Source organism: Ambystoma mexicanum, chromosome 6p, assembly GCF_040938575.1.
Source record: "Ambystoma mexicanum isolate Mex_15411 chromosome 6p, UKY_AmexF1_1, whole genome shotgun sequence".
Lineage (NCBI taxonomy): Eukaryota > Metazoa > Chordata > Amphibia > Caudata > Ambystomatidae > Ambystoma > Ambystoma mexicanum.
This window is the reverse complement of record NC_090935.1, coordinates 354,193,806-354,211,355: the sequence shown is the minus strand read 5'-3', so window position 1 is coordinate 354,211,355 and position 17,550 is coordinate 354,193,806. Positions and strand designations below refer to the sequence as shown.

General features: G+C 48.2%; 1 protein-coding gene across 3 annotated transcripts in view; it reads right to left on the bottom strand.

Moving 5' to 3' along the window:
• The window catches only part of SPEF2 (sperm flagellar 2), a 1,748,369-nt gene that overhangs the window by 946,395 nt on the left and 784,424 nt on the right, over positions 1-17,550 (bottom strand). For all 3 annotated transcript variants that reach the window (XM_069627121.1, XM_069627123.1, XM_069627122.1), the window contains exon 19: positions 1,909-2,048. In XM_069627121.1, coding sequence (XP_069483222.1) covers positions 1,909-2,048 — 140 coding nt within the window. The remainder of the gene's footprint in view (positions 1-1,908; positions 2,049-17,550) is intronic.

Genomic DNA, 17,550 nt, shown 5'->3' with positions numbered 1-17,550 from the left:
CTATGGAGTAAAAGACCCCATAGCCCATTCAACACAAGGTTTAACCAAGAAAACACACTTCAACATGTCCAAGAGTGAGGGTAAAAGAGTCTCACTCTTGGCAGGAGAAAAAAAGAAACCCCAGAAATCCAGCAAAGCTGCTGGGGGACTCACTAGGTAGGGAAATTCAGCCTAAACAGAGAATTCTCCCTAACATAAGGTCAACAGGATGAAACAATGGCAGTGTGTAAGATACATAAACTGACCTCTGGATCTGGTTAATTTCCGTGCAGGTCTACATACATCCAATACAGCGTATGCTTGCTTGTGTACTAACAAGCATTGCACTCCCTGGTTTCCTGTGGAGTCTGGAGTACGCCAGGGTTGTGTCCTTGCCCCTTTACAGTTTGTGTTATATACAAACAGCATCACTAAAACTTTACTAAGGACTAATGCTAATGGGCCGTGTTTTGGAACATGTTACATCCCAGTACTAACATATGCGGATGACGCAGTTTTTTGTGAAGGAACCAACGAGTACTGCAGCAGATCTTGGATACCTATCTTCAGTTCATGAATGGTTTAGACCTACGGATGAATCTTTTAAAATCTGCTGTCCTAATAGGTAATCCGATAGGCAAGAGACCAAAGTGAAAGAGTCAGTATTTCTTTAACGATAATTGTCTTCCCTCAATTGAATCGGATGATAATTTAGGGATTACTTTTTCTAGTAATCTTAACGGGGAGGGACATAAGATTAAACATGCATCCAAAGTGACCAAGGCTATAGGGGCCATAAAGAGATGTTCTAACAGTTATAAGGCCTAAACCAATCCCTATCATACTAAAAATGTATAATGCACAACCAGAAGATATATCGCTTTATGGAGCTAGTGTATGGGGGTTTTGAACATCTACCCTGTTATCACGGGTGGAAAATTATTGTTTCAAATACATCCTCGGCCTGCCAATATCAGCCCCAAACTACATGGTTCAGAATGAACTTAACGTATCTCCAATCAAAGCTATGTTAAGATTAGAACCAGTAAAGCTTTGGCTAAGGGTTTGGTCGAACGAGAAAGCAGTGCCGACTAGAGAAATTATCTCATCCTTGCTACGCAGTGAAACAAACTATTTGAAAATACTGTGGCTAGCCTTTGTAAGACACACAGGAAATTATAATGGTGCTTTTGCAAATACACTCACCCATAAAGCCATGACTGATTTGTGTATTGCTGCACTGCAATTAAGATTTAAGTTGGACAGAGAACAAACAGAATTGGAAACAAAACCAGTGAGAAGCTATATGCTATTTGTGGACTGTCAGCCCCTAACATATCTCGTTTTGGCAAGGCTAAAATAAGGCAGAGTTTTCAATACTGTGCTAGATTCAATCGTATTGGTTTAAATGGGATCACTGCAAAGTGGGTGGGAAATATTTTCAATGACCCGATATGTCCGATTTACATGACAGATATTGAGGACTTACTTCCCATTTTCTAGCACACTCACTTTGGGGTGGAGGAAAGGTTTTGTGAGGTAGAGGTGATAAGAATCATGTCAGCATATAAAAGGTATACAAAGTTCCTTACATAATCCTGTCCAAGTTTGATGGTACATATGGATACCTTTCAGAAGAATTTAATTGAAAATGTTACGTCCCTGAATTTGGTTTTGTCACTCTTGTTTTCAACACCAAAGATTCTCAAACAAAGGGGAAAAGGGATGGAGTTAGCGATTGGCCTGTTTGATTTAATTTGATTTAATATGGATGATTCATTTTCATTTCCAAATGATTCTGGAGCAATGATTGGACACATATATACAATGTTGTTGGTACACACAGGGGAATGCATTAAAAACGGCATTTTTGTTTATTATATGTTTGCAATGAATTATGCAACTGGTTTGTTTTATCTATTGGCGTACCTTTGGAAGTGGTTCATCTACATATACCCAATCCTGTGATCCTGGCTTGATTGGTGGGGGTCCTTCAGGCACAGGAGGTGGTGGCGGCTCTTCAGGGGTAGGCGATTTTGAGCCCTTGCCAGGTGATCTTCCTCGAGTGTCTAAAAAAGGCAATATGAATCAGGAACATTAACAACACACAAATGGTATTTTAGTCAACATTGCTAGTGTTTTCAGTTAGGTGTGTTTCGGTACTATTATACTAAAGTCTATTTGAGATGTGCTAGTACACAAATAGGTATTCCAATCAGTCATTTCTGAGGGAGTTTAGAATTTGCATTTTTAGGGATAAATGATCACCGCCACTATTTGAAGAGAGGTCAAATAAATTACATAAGACATCTAGCTTCAAAGGTCCCCCTGCAATTTAGCCCAAATGCAAACCTTTTGCTCCAGGAAATTGTTTTTTTCTTGCAACCTCTGTCTTGGGTTTAATAAGCTATGCCTAAAGTAGCAATACCCTCTAAGACGAAGAGAATTTCCTTGAGCAAAGGGTTTGCATTTGGGCAAATTTGCATGCCCAAAATGCCTTGCTTATGTGGCTCTGAACAAGAGGTGAACTTCCAGCAATGGCTACTAGGTGACTTTTTGGAATGTGTGACTTGGTAAATGGATGATCCTACTTTCACATTTCAGTTGAAAGGGGTTTTTTTTTAAGCCTTGTTAAACCCACCATAACTTTATTGGTGTTTTGTATACGTGTCCCAACGCTCCAACCACAAAGGTGTCAAGACTATCTGCACTGGTGATCCCTAATAAGTGTGAAACCAGGTATGTAGTTGGCTTGCAAAATGTCTGTGTTGGGTTGGTTAAGATAGGTATAAAGTAGAACTGCCCTCTAATGCAAAGACAATTTCCTGGGTCAAAAGGTTTGTATTTGGGTTACTTTGCATACCCACAATGCCTTGCTGTTGTGGCTCTGAACTGGAGGTGAACTTCCAGCAATGGCTAATAGATGGCAATGTGGAATGTGTGACTTGGCTCAAATGGATAAACTTACTTATATAAATATATATATATATATATATACACCTATATACATACACACACACATATATATATATATATATATATATTTTATTTCTTAAGAAAACATTCTTTTGTGTTTCAATTGTTCTACCGTGTAAATGTAACTAACAGTTAGTAATGGCAGTTTTAAAATTGCAAACACCCAAAAATATTTTACCACTATTTGATCCTTCTTTTGTTATTTTGTTATACGTATTGTAATGCTTGATGGAATAAAAATCCAAATAAAAACTTGAAGAAAAGGTAGCAAAGCAGGAATAGTTGATAGAGGAGGGTGTGTAATGAAGTGATGGTTTCAAACAGTAACACAGACACAAGTGATCACAGTTCAAGGGTGTTTACTGAACTTCAAATGGGTTTGAAAAATGCCTAATATCATAAATCTAAAGATGGGAGCAATCTACGACCATCAAATAATAACGCAGTCCTAGTCAAGTCTGTTAAAATAAAAGGGCCTATACTAATAAACCTATTGCCAATCCTTACTTCTAAATACAAATAGTGTGGGAAACAATGTTATGCACAAGAAAAGGGCCTTCCGTGTCAAAGTCTCTTTGCCATTCAAAGTCTCTTATTTCAGAGGGCCTGATGCAATACGACAAACATAAAAGTTTCTTTCTTCTTAGGATTTCACATATACAACTTCTCAGGTCATTTAGTGTTCACCCTGGGTCCCCCTCCACCGGGCTCAGACCAAATCTATCTACTTTTCAAAACATTCTCCACCTTATATAAAAATCAAAGACTTTCGACTGTGTGCAGGATTTTGCTTGACACGTCGCAGGACCACTTCGATTCACAATTACTCTTTCTCTTCTTGATATTACTTTTTTTTCACTTTGAATTTTGCCACTTCCCAGCGGTATACCTTACAGAGAACAACGATTGAGCACCCACCCGGTGCCAGACCACACTGTCAAATGTATTGTATCTTGCTTTTAAAGTTCAATCACTCATCAGCAGCTCAACTTTCCTTGCGTCTCTTATCACACGCGTTTTAACAATGTTCATTCCAGCGCTTGCCATACAATGTTGCCGCTTGCAACCTTGGCCTCAACACAGACCGGTCTTGTATCAGTCTCCCCAACTCACCGGCTGTGTTGATTTCATTGATGCTGCTTTGTTCTTGGAGCCAAGGACGGTAGCATGGCGGCTGCTGCTTCTGCCCGCCTTGATTATTGATGCAGAAGGGCCCCAGGTATCTCTGACACACAATGCAGGATTTTTCAGCCTGGTTTCCTGGTCTTAAGCTTTCTATTCTCAAGGTTTCTGCAAAGTAATGGTTCCTTGTCGAAAAGGTCAAGAGAACATCCCTCCTTGTGTTCCCCTTCTGTTTTGTCGTGCTTCTTCTCTCGTTCAGCTACTGTCTCGAAACTGCTGTTTCCTCTTGTGCTTTGCCTCACTCCAAGTGTGCCCTCGTGCTCCACCTTTTATCCGAGTGGGAAAGCTTAATGGAAGTCAGGTGGGTGTTTGATGGTCAGTAATTACTTGATCTCGCCTGACCATTGTATTGGGACACGTCAGGTATACTGCTCAGGAGTTAGTCTTCTTTGTTTCATAGCGGGCGGTCCGTGTGAAAGTGTTTGTGTTGTAAAAGTGTGCGGGGGGAGTAGAGTTCCTAAATAACCTACCTGGTAGGATGGGATAAAAGTGTTATAGGCATGGGTATACCGTGTCTCACCATCTGGTGTGCCACTCCCACAAGACCCCTCACCCAGGTGATCCTCCCGCACTGGTCCACCCCCAGGAACTGAATCCAAAAGCGATGGCCATGTCCTGGCAACCTGGATGACAGATCCCTGGGGACTAGTGGGTGAGACACCTTCTGGTTTCTCACAGATGGGAGTAGAGGGCTAAAGAGCAGAAGGCAAAGAGCATGGAGGAGTATAGGTTGAGATCGGGGAGTGTGAGGTAACGGAAGGTGATAGGGCAATGGAGTAGAGCTATCTGTTGCGGTGTTCAGGAAAAGTCCAGATGATGAAGAGGGGTTAACGTTGTGTGTGCTGTATTTGTGACTGGGGTGCAACAAAATTAACGCGATGCTGCCGTTTCATATGTATCCAAGTTACTTTAGTGTTTCTTTGTGTTCTATTGATACATATTAGATTTGCATATGCGTAGAAATATAAAAAGCTAAAAGCACCATGCGAGAAAGGGGGGCTTGTCACAAAGGAGTCATACTGGAGGAGAAACAACAGTTCTTAAACTTGCATGCACACAGACACAAACATAGTGAATTTAAAGTTCTGCATGTACAGGGCTTTCTTTATTAATTTATGTAAACTCTGCAGTCAGGGTTTCACGAGATGAATTTTAAGTGACTTAAAGAAACTGGTTCTGCAGAGTTTTAGAGGCCAGAGGAAGGATAAATGAGTAATTAACTACGTTAACAGATGGTCAGCCGTTGAACAGGCCAGGGTGTTTATGACTTGGTAGTACCACAGGAGCCAGATGTAATCTCTTAAGTGCAAGGGAGTTTTGAAGAGGGACCCGGCCATTTGGTTTGACCAGCAATAAACAAGAGGGGAAGTGACGCTCGGGCCAGAGTGACTGATACCAGGGGCTTCGATTGTATTCTCAGATGTGCCGTGCATGCTAAAATGGTAGTAATTTAGATTAGAGCATTCCGGGACAACAGAAAGCTTGGCTGGATGAGATAGTTATGGTCAGTTCAAAGGGAACCTGTTTATTCTGCTTTTCTCATGTAATTTGAAGTATTCATGTGAACCATGTGCAATTATGTCTAGGTTCAAGAGGTTTCAGGCCAGTTGTAACCTGTAATGAATTATGTTTGTATATGAATGTGTAACCATGTGCTTATGTCATGTCCTTCCCTGGATGAATTCCAAGAAAGGGTGTGCTATGAACCTGATCTGAAGATGGTAGTCAAGATAACAGCCAATGAGGATGGAAGAATTTGAGAAATATTGGATTTCATTGTATAGGTTTTGTCCAATCGTGTGGGGGTGGATTGTAATAAAATACATGGGAGTGTGTTAACTGTTGCAAAATTGTATATAATGTGTCAATTTATGTAGTTCGGTAACACTCGGGTAAGTTTGACTCTGCGGTGTCATCTCCCCGGACTATTGTACAATAAACTTGCTTTACGTACAAATGTGAACTTGTTCCTTACGCGGTGGGCCTGCTTGTGTATGGTGATTAGGGGCCCATTCATACATTTGTTGACCACGAAGGGACCCCAGCTGGTGGTCTATCTGCACAACGTGGCTGTGTCGCCTCTCCGCTTGGACTAGTCTTCTGTGCACAGTGAAAAAGAGAGGTTTGCAGGCGCCATATTTGTTAAAGGCCTTCCAGCTCCCTAGTGGCATGATAGCGTAATCCAGCTGTGCAGGGCAAATTGACAAAGTACCACATCAGAGCGCTTCGAGTTCAAGTAAGTGCACTTTTGGGGGGTAAAGCATGAGGGGAAATAGGGGAAAAGAGGGTTCTTTCTTTGTTTTAAGGGTTCAGTAAGGGTAGAATCGGAGTGCGTGTGTGGAGTTAGTCTAGATTGCAGGGATTGAAAGGGTGAGTGCTTTGAAGGCGTGAGTGAACTGTTTTACGTTGTAAGTCCCTTGTATATTTTTTTTAATCTAGTTTGTCATTTTAAAGGTGTGAGGTGGTATCCTACCCAGCATGTCCGTTGACCCGATAACCTTTAGTTTGCTTGTCTGGTTGGCGGGAGCCCTCACCTAGAAGTTAAGTGGCATTTTATGGCTAGTCCTTCCTGGAATATACACTTGTCATTCTTCATTCTGTATTGACTGTGGCAGCAGAGCCCTCACCTCACTTGTCTTGCTTAGTTGAAGTAGTGAAGGGAAAGTTCCTGCAGTCAGGAAAAGATTGCATCAAAGTAGAGAGGGCTGTACTAGTGATTAAGAGAGCGAGAGCAGCTGTGTTGTAGTGAAAAACATTGTGCTCATTTTATGCTCGAGCGAAGGAGATATCTCGGAGATATTGACAGGCTTTTTTTTTTTTATAAGATGTTGTCTTTTGTGTAACAGTGAGAAGCATGACTAAAATAAATAGCTAGATGAAGTGATTGCGGTGAACGTGAGTTAGGTGAGCAATTGTGGGGGAAGATTATGAAACCTGGAAGGAGAAAAAGGGGGGTTCTTTAGGTGGACATTTTTGTAGCACAGGTTAGGCTATGGTGTTGTTTTCTGTGAAACTATTTTGGGTAACTTGGGTTGGAGTATGGAGACTCAGTTGAATCATTTGTGCAAAGTACTCCCTGGCTATAAGGTGATGATAATACCATTGGCAATGGCTACGGGAAATTAAGGGTGCAATGCTCAATTCTTGGCCTATCGAGCAGACCTATGATTTTGAAGAACTTGCATACTTATTGGATTACCTGGAACAAGGGCTCGAAATTAGAGAAGCGGCTAAACGTCTTAAAGCTATGGAGGATGTATGAAAAAGGCAGGAAGGGCTGTAATGCTAAGATCTCAGAAGAGGGGCTGAAAAGGAGGCTGTAGCAATTCCTTCATCTACAACAGAAGGGTGTACAAACCCTGAGTCCGAACCTCCATTTTCCCCGAGCAGCCATTCCAGTGGTTGCAAGATGGATACAGGTAAAGGCTCCATCAGCTACAATGCGAGGAAAGTGGGAGGGTGACTCCTTCAATGGTTAGGGCTGCGGAAAGTTTGAGAACAGAGAGCAGAAAGGGAATTACTGACCAGACTGCTAGGTTAGCAGAGAGATTAAGGGTGGAGGAACGAGAGAGAGTAAGGCCAGGCAGCTAGAAGGGTAGATAATGGTTTGAGAATGAGGGAGAAAGAAGAGACTGCCTTTTTCCGATAGGTTGCAAAGAGTTGTAGGGGCACAGGAGAGGGGAAAAAATGGAAGAGCTGAGGCTATCGGAGGAGAAGAGAATGCTGTTACGGCAGCAGACAAATGAAGAGCATGAAGAAGTGAATAGACAGGCAAAGGACATAGAGGAAGCAAGGCAGAGGCACGTACAAGTTCTTGTTAGGTTAGATAAATCGATTATCAAAGAGGTCAATGTGGACATGGAGAACAGGAATATTAACATGGGTACAAGATTCCAGCAGGGAGGGCGGGTTCTGGCACCCTACGGTAGTGAGGAGTATGCTTCCGTGCCTATAGAAGTGTCAGGGGAAGTAATAACTGGAGTAGAGGACGAAGAGGAATGGGAATCGCATGTCGGCAGGGGGAGCAGGGTGTAGCAGCACTACCTCCCGCTCCAGCAGCAGCGACAGAGGGTATAGCATGGGATCTTAGGACACACTGCGCTACTGCATGGCCACAGTAAGTAGAAGGGGAGAGATGGGGGAAGCCACAGTAAAAGTGGGTGTAACTCAGTTTCCGTTGCTCCTAAAGGGTCGGGGAAAGGTGTATTATGTACCATGGTCACACATGGACCGGAATTATTTGAGGAAGACTCACTGCAGGGACGGGGAAGGGAGTATTTTCTTACCTGTAACTCAATTTCTCCAGCGTTGGCATCTTTCATGGATTCACATGCTGTGAATATTCCCCGTCGTCAGCCTGGGAACCTCCGTCATTTTTTACATAGCGTTTTCCTATGGAAAACTTTGACTTAGCCACCACCAATAGGATGTAGGGTATAAATAGCCCTGCCCCGCGGCTTCCCTTCAGATTTTAACCTCCAAAGTGGAGGCAACCCAATTAGGATTGCATACAGGGGCGGATGGAGGGCGCATGAGAATCCATGAAAGATACCAACGCTGGAGAAATGGAGTTACAGGTAAGAAACTACTCCCTTCCCCAGCACTGGATCTTTCATGGATTCACATGCTGTGAATAGATTACATAGCAGTACACATCATGCATGGTGGAGTGCAAATGCAAACCAATATAGAAACATACAGTGATCAGGTTCAAAACAAATACCCCACAGCTGCGGAGCTTACCTTATTGAAACAGGCATTGCAGGACCGCGTATCCCACCTGCACATCCTCACCACGCTGCCTCTCCAGACAGTAATGTCGAGTAAAGGTATGCAGCGCCGCCCAGAAGGCCGCTTGGCAGATGTCCACCAGCGGATCCCCGACCACAATGTCGCCGACGACACTGCAGCCCTCGTCGCATGTGCCCTCGGGATCCTCTGCAAAGGCTTCCCTGCTTTTGCATTGCAGAATGAGATAGCACATGACACCCAACGGTACAGTCCTTTTTTGGAGATTGCCCGTCCTTTGACAGAAGGTCCATAAGCTACAAACAGCTGCTTAGACAGTCTGAAGTACTGCGTTCGATTCAAATAGAACTTCAACGTCCTCTTCACATCCAGCGAATGCAAAGACCGCTCTGCAGGCGTGGAGGCTGAAGCAAAGAACGATGGTAACACAATTAATAGAATAGAGTTTATGAAACTTCGTTGGGGATAAAGTGCGGATTGGTAGTCAACACCACCCTATCCTTGAAGAACCTCAAGTATGGAGGGTCCACTACTAAAGCTTGTAACTCCTATATCCTTCTGGCCGTAGTAATGGCCACCAGAAAAGCCACTTTCCAGAACAAAAATTGCAAAGAAATCGACGACATTGGATCAAACGGAGGTCTCACCAAACCCGACAGAACCACATTAAGGCTCCACTCCAGAGGGAACTTCTTGACTGGTGGAAAGGTCCGAAACAGACCCTTTAAGAAATGCTTGATAAGACGATCACTAAAGTGAGGCATTTTATGCCATTTCCGAGTGAATCTAGAGATTGCCGCCAAGTGTACCTTTATAGAGGAAAAAACCAAGCCCTTTTTTGCCAACAGCAATAAATATGGCAAAATCTGCTCTGGCGAAATGTTCAAAGGGTCCACTCCAGGTTGTTCCCTACACCACATACAAAACCTTTTCCATTTACAGGCATAAGAGGCATTTGTGGAAGGAGCTCTTGCTGCCTCCAGAATACGCCGACAATCACCAGGAAGCTTTAGGAGTGCAAACCCCGAGAAGTCAGGAGCCAGGCCGTCAGGCTGAGAGAGCCCGGATCGTGGTGCCAGACTGCGCCTTTGCTCTGAGACAACAGGTCTGACGTCACTGCCAACCGAATTGGCTACGCCACCGATAGATGAAGAAGATCCGAGAACCACGGTTGTCGGGCCCAGAATCACACGACATGGGTATCTCCGAATCCGCTGAATTGTCTGTCGAATGAGCGGAAACGTAGGAAAAGCGTAAGCGAACCAGTCCGTCCATGGGAACAAGAACGCATCCCCTAGGGACTCGGGATGAGGCCACTTGCTGGCAAACTCCTTGCACTGCTTGTTCTCCTTTGTTGCAAAGAGGTCCACTGAAGGATGGCCCCACCTTCGGAAGAGCATGGACACCTGCTGCTTCTTCAGCTGCCACTCGTGTAGTTGGCTCACCTCCCTGCTGAGAGCATCCGCTTGCACATTCAATACTCCTGGTAGATGGAAGACCACAATGCTGATGTCTTGCAACAGAGCCCAATGCCAGAGGTCCTGTGCTTCTTGTGACAGCACTCTGGAATGCGTGCCCCCCCGTTTCCTGAGGTAAAACATTGTGGTGGTATAGTCCGTCAACACCCTCACCAGCGACCCACATACGCGCGGCAGGAACGATTTTAGGGCCCAATGCACTGCTCTTAGTACTAGCACATTGATGTGAAAATATGATTCCACCCGAGACCATAGGCTCTGGACCTGCGAGTCTCCGAGATGTGCTCCCCCATCCTGTCTGAGAGGCATCTGTCACTATTGTGAAGTGGGATTCTGGTTCCAGCAACGGCATGCCCCGAACCAAGTTGGCCGAGCAGTGCCATCATCAAAGCACTTCCACCAATTCGCCGTCGATAACCACCTTGTCGGACCACAATCCTTGACTTGGAGTCCATCGGTCGGCGAGGAATTCCTGAATCGGCCTCATGAAGAGACAACAGTTTCTCACTAGAGGGATGCAGGACGCCATGGCCCCTAGCAGTGACATGTAGGTTCGGACCGACACCCTTGTGCCGATCTTCCACTCTGCTGCTTTCTGTTTGAGCTTCCAAACCCTCTCGCCTGAGGGCCTCAACATTCCCAGCTGAGTCTGAAACTCTGCCCCCAGAAAAACCATGGCAAAGACTGGCTGTTGCAACAGCTGCATGGTAGCGACAAGATTTTCCGGCGTCTCCCCTGGAGACGAACCGCATACTAGCCAGTCGTCCAGGTATGGGTAAACATGATGACCTTCCCGTCGGAGCCATGCCGCCACCAGCGCCAAACATTTTGTAATAGCTCTGGAGGACAACTTTAATCCGAATGGAAGCACTCAAAACTGGTAGTGATCTTCTCCCACGACAAACCGCAGGAATTTGCGGTGCCGTCGATGCATATGGATATGGAAATATGCATCCTGTAGATCCAAGGCCAGATACTCGCCCGGTTGTACAGACCTTACGACATCCTGAAGCGTGAACATCTTGAACTTCAGGCGTTGCCGAGTCTTGTTCAAAGCCCGAAGAGCCAGTATGGGGCGCCACTTGCCTTTGGGCTTTTTTACTGCAAAGTACCGGGAATAAACCCCTTTGACTTTCTCGGCTACCGGAACCAATTCTATAGCTCCTTTCTGCAGCATAAGTAACACCTCTTGTCGAAGAATGTGAAGGTGGGATTTTATGGTACACACCGGAGGAATGGGGGCAAGGGAGCACTTGAACTCCAGGGAGTGGCCCATGCGCACCGTGTCCAACACCCACGGTCTGTCGTGATCTTGCACCACTCGTCCACATGCAGTGCCACCCTGCCCCCCAGCCGACTTTTCCCCTGGTAGTCATTGCTGCGGCTTAGCCTGCCTCCCTCTTGAGGAAGAGGCTTGTCCCACTCTTTTTCTGGAAGCCTGTAGATCTCTACTTTTTTGCATTGACTGCACCGACCTCCTATTCCCCTGTGAGGAGTAACCTGATCGCCCGTAGCCTCGGTCTTTGGGGGAAGCAAATTGGGTATTTCCCGAAGCTCCACGAAAGGGATGGAAGGGACGAAACGAGCACCCATTCTGCAAGGCTCCTAATGACTTGGCAGTCTCCGAGTCCTCTTTCATACCCTTAAGGGTCTCATCGATTTTGCCCCGAACAATTGCTCCCCCTCACATGGCATGTCCAGAACTTTATAGTGCACCACTGGGCGAAAGTCTGTGCACTTAAGCCAAGCCTGTCGACGCAGTACTACGCCGTTGTTGATCTGTTTAAAGCTAGATTCTGCCAAGTCCACCACAATGTTAATACTATGATTGGACGCCTCCTCCCCTTCGCGTACCAACATCATAGCAGCTTTACACTGTTCTTCCGGTAGATGTTCCAGCAGAGGAGCCAACCAAAGCCACATCTCACGATTGTAGCGAGCCATGATTGCTAGAGAATTGGCCACCTTCACCGTCGTCGCTCCCACAGTCAAAACCTTCTTCCAAAGGCATCTTGTCTCCTGGTGTCGTTATCGGGAGGGGTGGTACATTTGTGCTGACTCTTGGCTTTTTGGCTAGCCGCCGCTGAAACCACCGATTCTGAAGTTGGCTGTGAAACCAAGCACTTTGGTGCCGATTCCGGGGCCTTAAACTTCTTCTCCAGCCTCCCTTTGATAGCTGGTTCCGAGAAGGGGTGTTGCATCGTACATAGGCCCTCCTGCCACACATGGTCGGGGATAGGCACGGAGAACACCGGTTTTCATCTCTTGCCCATGTGGTCAAACAGGAAGCACTCCTTCCGCTCTTCCTCAGAAGCCAACCGCAAACTCTGCACATGCTTTAGCCATCATTGCATGAAATGCCCCCACATCATCGGGGGAGGGAGGGGAGGCTGCGCCGGACAATGAGGTGGTTCCATTTCCACATCCGAATCCTACGCCGGGTCTCTCGACGGCGACGACGAGCCAGCGACATGGTCTCCCTAGGCCCACTGTCCGAGTCAGAATCCGTTAGCTTACCCTCCTCAGGATGGGAATGTGGGTGATCTTCGGGCACCTGTAGGGGTGATGGCAATTCAGCCGAATACATCGAAAGCGAAGGAACACCTGCAGCATCGATGGTAGGCCCCACCGGAGCTACGTGCAGAGGAGGTAATCTGGAATCCAGTTGGCCCAACAGAGATTGTAACGTGGACAGCACCTGGAGCGATAGCATCGCCTGCGGGTTCACCAAAGGGTAACTGGTCGGAGCAGCCCCCACACCCATGGATGTCGACGGACCAAGACACTGCAGGCCCAGGGCCGATGGGTCCACCAGTGGATCCCCATCGTCCTCCACTTCCGATGCAGTCTTTTGTTGTAGAATAGTGTCTGGTAGACGAGAGTCAAACACAGAGGCCTGATACACCTCCCTCGTCGGTAACAATTTTACTCGACAACGACAGTATAGGGTCTCTTTCTCCTACCAGAGCTGTAGACATCACGGTCGACGACGGTACTGAAGTTGATAACTGGATCGTTGACTACGGGACTCCTGTCGACGACGACGTAGTAGGAACTGCCGCTTGCGGCGCAGATATTTTAGGCAATCTCGTCCGAATGGTCCCACTGGACCGATGCTTGGACGACTCTCTACTGGAGGAGGACTTGTGATGGTCCACTGAAGAGGAGCATCTTGACGAAGAGTATTTCTTGGCCTTCACCTGAGACCCCTTCCCAGGCCTACTTCCAGACCCTCCTGACTGTTCCACCCGACCATGCTTGGAGGAAGACTTCCCTTTTGACAGATGTTTACTTGAAGAGGGACGAACACTGTCACTGACCACTGGGACAGGCCGGGACTTTTTAGCCGGTGACTCAGCTGATGCTGACCGTCGATGATCCGGCGATTGGGCTGGCCTCTCCAATGCCAAGCTACGCACCGAGCCCACCTCCAAGGAAGGGTAGGTACCTTCATTCAGCCAATACACCAACCGTCGATTGCGGTCGTTAAGCGTCTTTTGGGAGAATCCCTTACAGATCTCACATGATTCGGCCGAATGATGGGGGTAGAGGCAATAAAGGGAGTCCATATGCCCGTCCCTCTCATACACTACCCGCGGCCCGCAGGCCGCACAGGGCCGCAACAACGATTTTCCTGAAGACATCTTCACCAATCGCACCCACACATGTAGAAATTACAACAAACCCGAGGTAATTCCAACACTTTGGAGACGGTTGAAATCTGAAGGGAAGCTGTGGGGCCAGGGCTATTTATACCCTATTTCCTATTGGTGGTGGCTAAGGCTCCCAAAAGGACGTTGATAGGACACTGAAGTGTCAATGTTTTCCGTCACTTGATGCTGGGCCTGATTGGCTGGGGCCAGGCTCTTACTGACCCATGGGATAGCCGGCAGGCTTGGCCAGCCCTCCCTCCAAGGCCCACTGCTGGCCCTGCCTCTATCCTTGTTGTTGCTTCCACTCTCCACCTGAAATAGCAAGGAGCTGGTGCCCCCTGCCTCTCTCCCATTTCCATCAAGAGAATTGACTTTCTGACTACATCGGAGGCAAGGTAAGCCCTGGGGCTTACAACAATGCGATATTGCGTCACGAAAAAGCAAATTTAATTGATTTTAATATTTGTCAGTGCAGCGGATCTCCATTGCCCTTGTTGTAGATTGCCGGTGTTGGCAAATTTCTGGCCTTCTTGTTTTTTCTGCTGTCCTGCTGTTGTTTCCTTGGCCATTCCAACATGGCCGCCCCCGCGTGCACTGTAGTGCCTGGGCCTTTGTCACTTGATGCTGGGCCTGATTGGCTGGGGCCAGGCTCTTGTTGGCCTCTGGGATAGCTGGCAGGCTTGGCCGGCCCTCCCTCCAAGGCCCACTCCTGGCCCGTCTACCATGGTCCACCACGGTACGCCTGATCGCCTGCCCCCCTCCCCCCGTGAGTGTCTGTGTGCCCCTCCTGCCCCCATGAGTGTTTGTGTACCCCCTTGCCCTGTGAGTGTCTGTGTGCTTCATGCCCCCGTGTTTGTGTGTCCCCATGCCCCCTGTGAGTGTCTTGTTGCCCCATTCCCTAGTGAGTGTATTTTCCCCCTCATGCCCCCCTGAGTATCTGTGTGCCCCCATACCCCCTATGAGTGTCTGTGTGCCCCCGTGAGTGTATATGTGCCCCCCGTGAGTGTATGTGTGCCCCCATGAGTGTCTGCAGCCCCCATGCCCCCTGTCAGTGTTTGTGTGCCCTCCTGCCCCCCATGTGTGTCTGTGTGCCCCCCATGCCCCCTGTGAGTGTCTGTGTGCCCCCCATGCACCCGTGGGTGTCTGTGTGCCCCCCACACCCCGTGGGTGTATGTGTGCCCCCATGCCCCCGTGGGTGTATGTGTGCCCCCATGCCCCCCATGAGTTTATGTGTGCCCCACATGCCCCCCGTGAGTGTATTTTCCCCCTCATGCCCCCGTGAGTATCTGTGTGCCCGCCATACCCCCCATGAGTGTCTGTGTGCCCCCATGCCCCCGTGAGTGTATGTATGCCCCCCGTGAGGGTATGTTTGCCCCCCATACCCCCATGAGTGTCTGTGGCCCCCATGCCCCCTGTGAGTGTATGTGTGCCCTCCATGCCCCCCTGTGAGTGTGTGTGCCCCTCCTGCCCCCCATGTGTGTCTGTGTGCCCCCCATGTCCCTGTGGGTGTCTGTGTGCCCCCCACACCCCATGAGTGTACGTGTGCCCCCATGCCCCCCGTGAGTTTGTGTGCCCCCCCATACCCTCCGTGAGTGTTTTTTTTCCCCCTCTTGCCCCTGTGAGTATCTGAGTGCCCCCCATGAGTGTCTGTGTGCCCCCATGAGTGTCTGTGTGCCCCCATGCCCCTTTGAGTGTATGTGTGCCCCCGTGAGTGTATGTGTGCCCCCCATACCCCCGTGAGTGTCTGTGTGCCCCCCATGAGTGTCTGTGGCCCCCATGCCCCCTGTGAGTGTCTGTGTGCCCTCCATGCCCCCTGTGAGTGTCTGTGTGCCCCTCCTGCCCCCATGTGTGTCTGTGTGCCCCCATGCCCCTGTGTGTGTCTGTGTGCCCCCCTTCCCACCCGTGAGTGTCTGTGTGCCCCCTGTGAGTGTCTGTGCCCACCGTGTCTGTGTGCCCCCCCATACCTCCCGTGAGTATCTGTGTGCCCCCTTGTGCCCCCACTGAGCGTCTGTGTGCCCCCCTTGTCACCCCTTGAGGGTCCGTGTGCCCCTGTTGCCCCTCGTTTATTGCCTGTCTCCCCCCTCCTTCCCCCATGAACCCCCTCTTTTGCCTCCTTTCCTATTCTTCAACTCCCTCTATTTTCCCTCCTTTCCTACTCTTCCCTCCTCCCCTTCCCCTTGCCTCCACCTCCTTTACTACTCTTCCCTCCTCCCCTTCCCCTTGCCTCCACCTGTTAACTTCCGGCACTACCTCAATTGCCACAAGGCATAGTAAACTCGTAGCTGCCTGTCTTTTGCAGCCACTTGGCCTCCCCACCCCAAACCCCCATCCCCCTTTTCTTTTCCCGTTAAGCCTGGAACTACCCCAATTACAGTCAGGCATAGTAATCGTAGCTGCCTGGCTTCGCAGCCACCCTGCCCTCCCCTCCTCCCCCACCTTTCTTTGTCCATTGCACTTACTCTTATCATTTGTCCCATGACTTTTGATAGCAGCTTGTCTTGTCTCTCCCCTCCTTGTCTTTCTCGTCCCGCTCCACCCTGCTCTATAAAATTTACCTCTGACCTATTTTGACAGTAGCTTGTTCTGTTCCTCTCCCTCTCCCTCACTCCAAGCCCCCCCCCCCTTGTATACTCATGCACTACATCAATTGTCGTCAGGCATAGTAATGTTACTGTTTGTTTTGTCTCCTTTTCCCTTCCCACTTCACCTTATTTGTTCCGTGGACTTGCACTATCTGAAATGTCGCCAGGCTGATTACGATAGTTATTTTTAACATTCTGTATTGTTTCAAGGACTTTATGAATGTAACTATTTTCCCATGTTTGCTCCCTCCTTGAAGAGCTTTGAAACAAATTGGGCCCCATTACGACCCTCGCGGTACGGGGTTAACAGCGCCGTAAAAGGTGCCGGCGCCGTCAAGCCCATACCGCCTCATTACGAGTTCCCCTCGCGGGACACGGTAAGCACGCCTGGGAATACCAGGCGTGCTTACCGGGTCCCGCGAGGGGAAGAAGGAGGAAACAACGGGCCAACTCGTAATGGCCCGTTGTTTGCTCCCTCTCTAATTCCCATTCAGCCCTATGGGGGCTGAAATGGGAATGGGGAAGGACCGTGTCCGGGTCCTTGGAGGGAGGAATTACTGGGCCTTCCAAACTCGGAATGGCCTGGTAATTCCTCATTCCGAGGACCCGGACGCGATTTCGGCGGCAGCCATGCCGCCAATAGCAGCAAGGCTACCGCCGAACTCGTAATGAGGGCCATTGTGTATATGCGCTATAGAAATAAACAATCAATTCAATTCAGCATGATTTAGATAAGGTGGTAGGGGCGGAGGACAAGAGCTGGCTGGTAATTCACGCACACATTGTGCATTTTTGTAAAAGGAGGCAAGAAAAGGAAAAGGAGTATAGAACAGGCACAGAAGACAGAAGCCAAGCTTGTTCAGAAACAAATGGCAAAGTATTGTTTGGAAGGGGCGGTGATTACTAGTTCCATGGAGGGACAGCAGGGGCAAATGGGACACACAGACATGG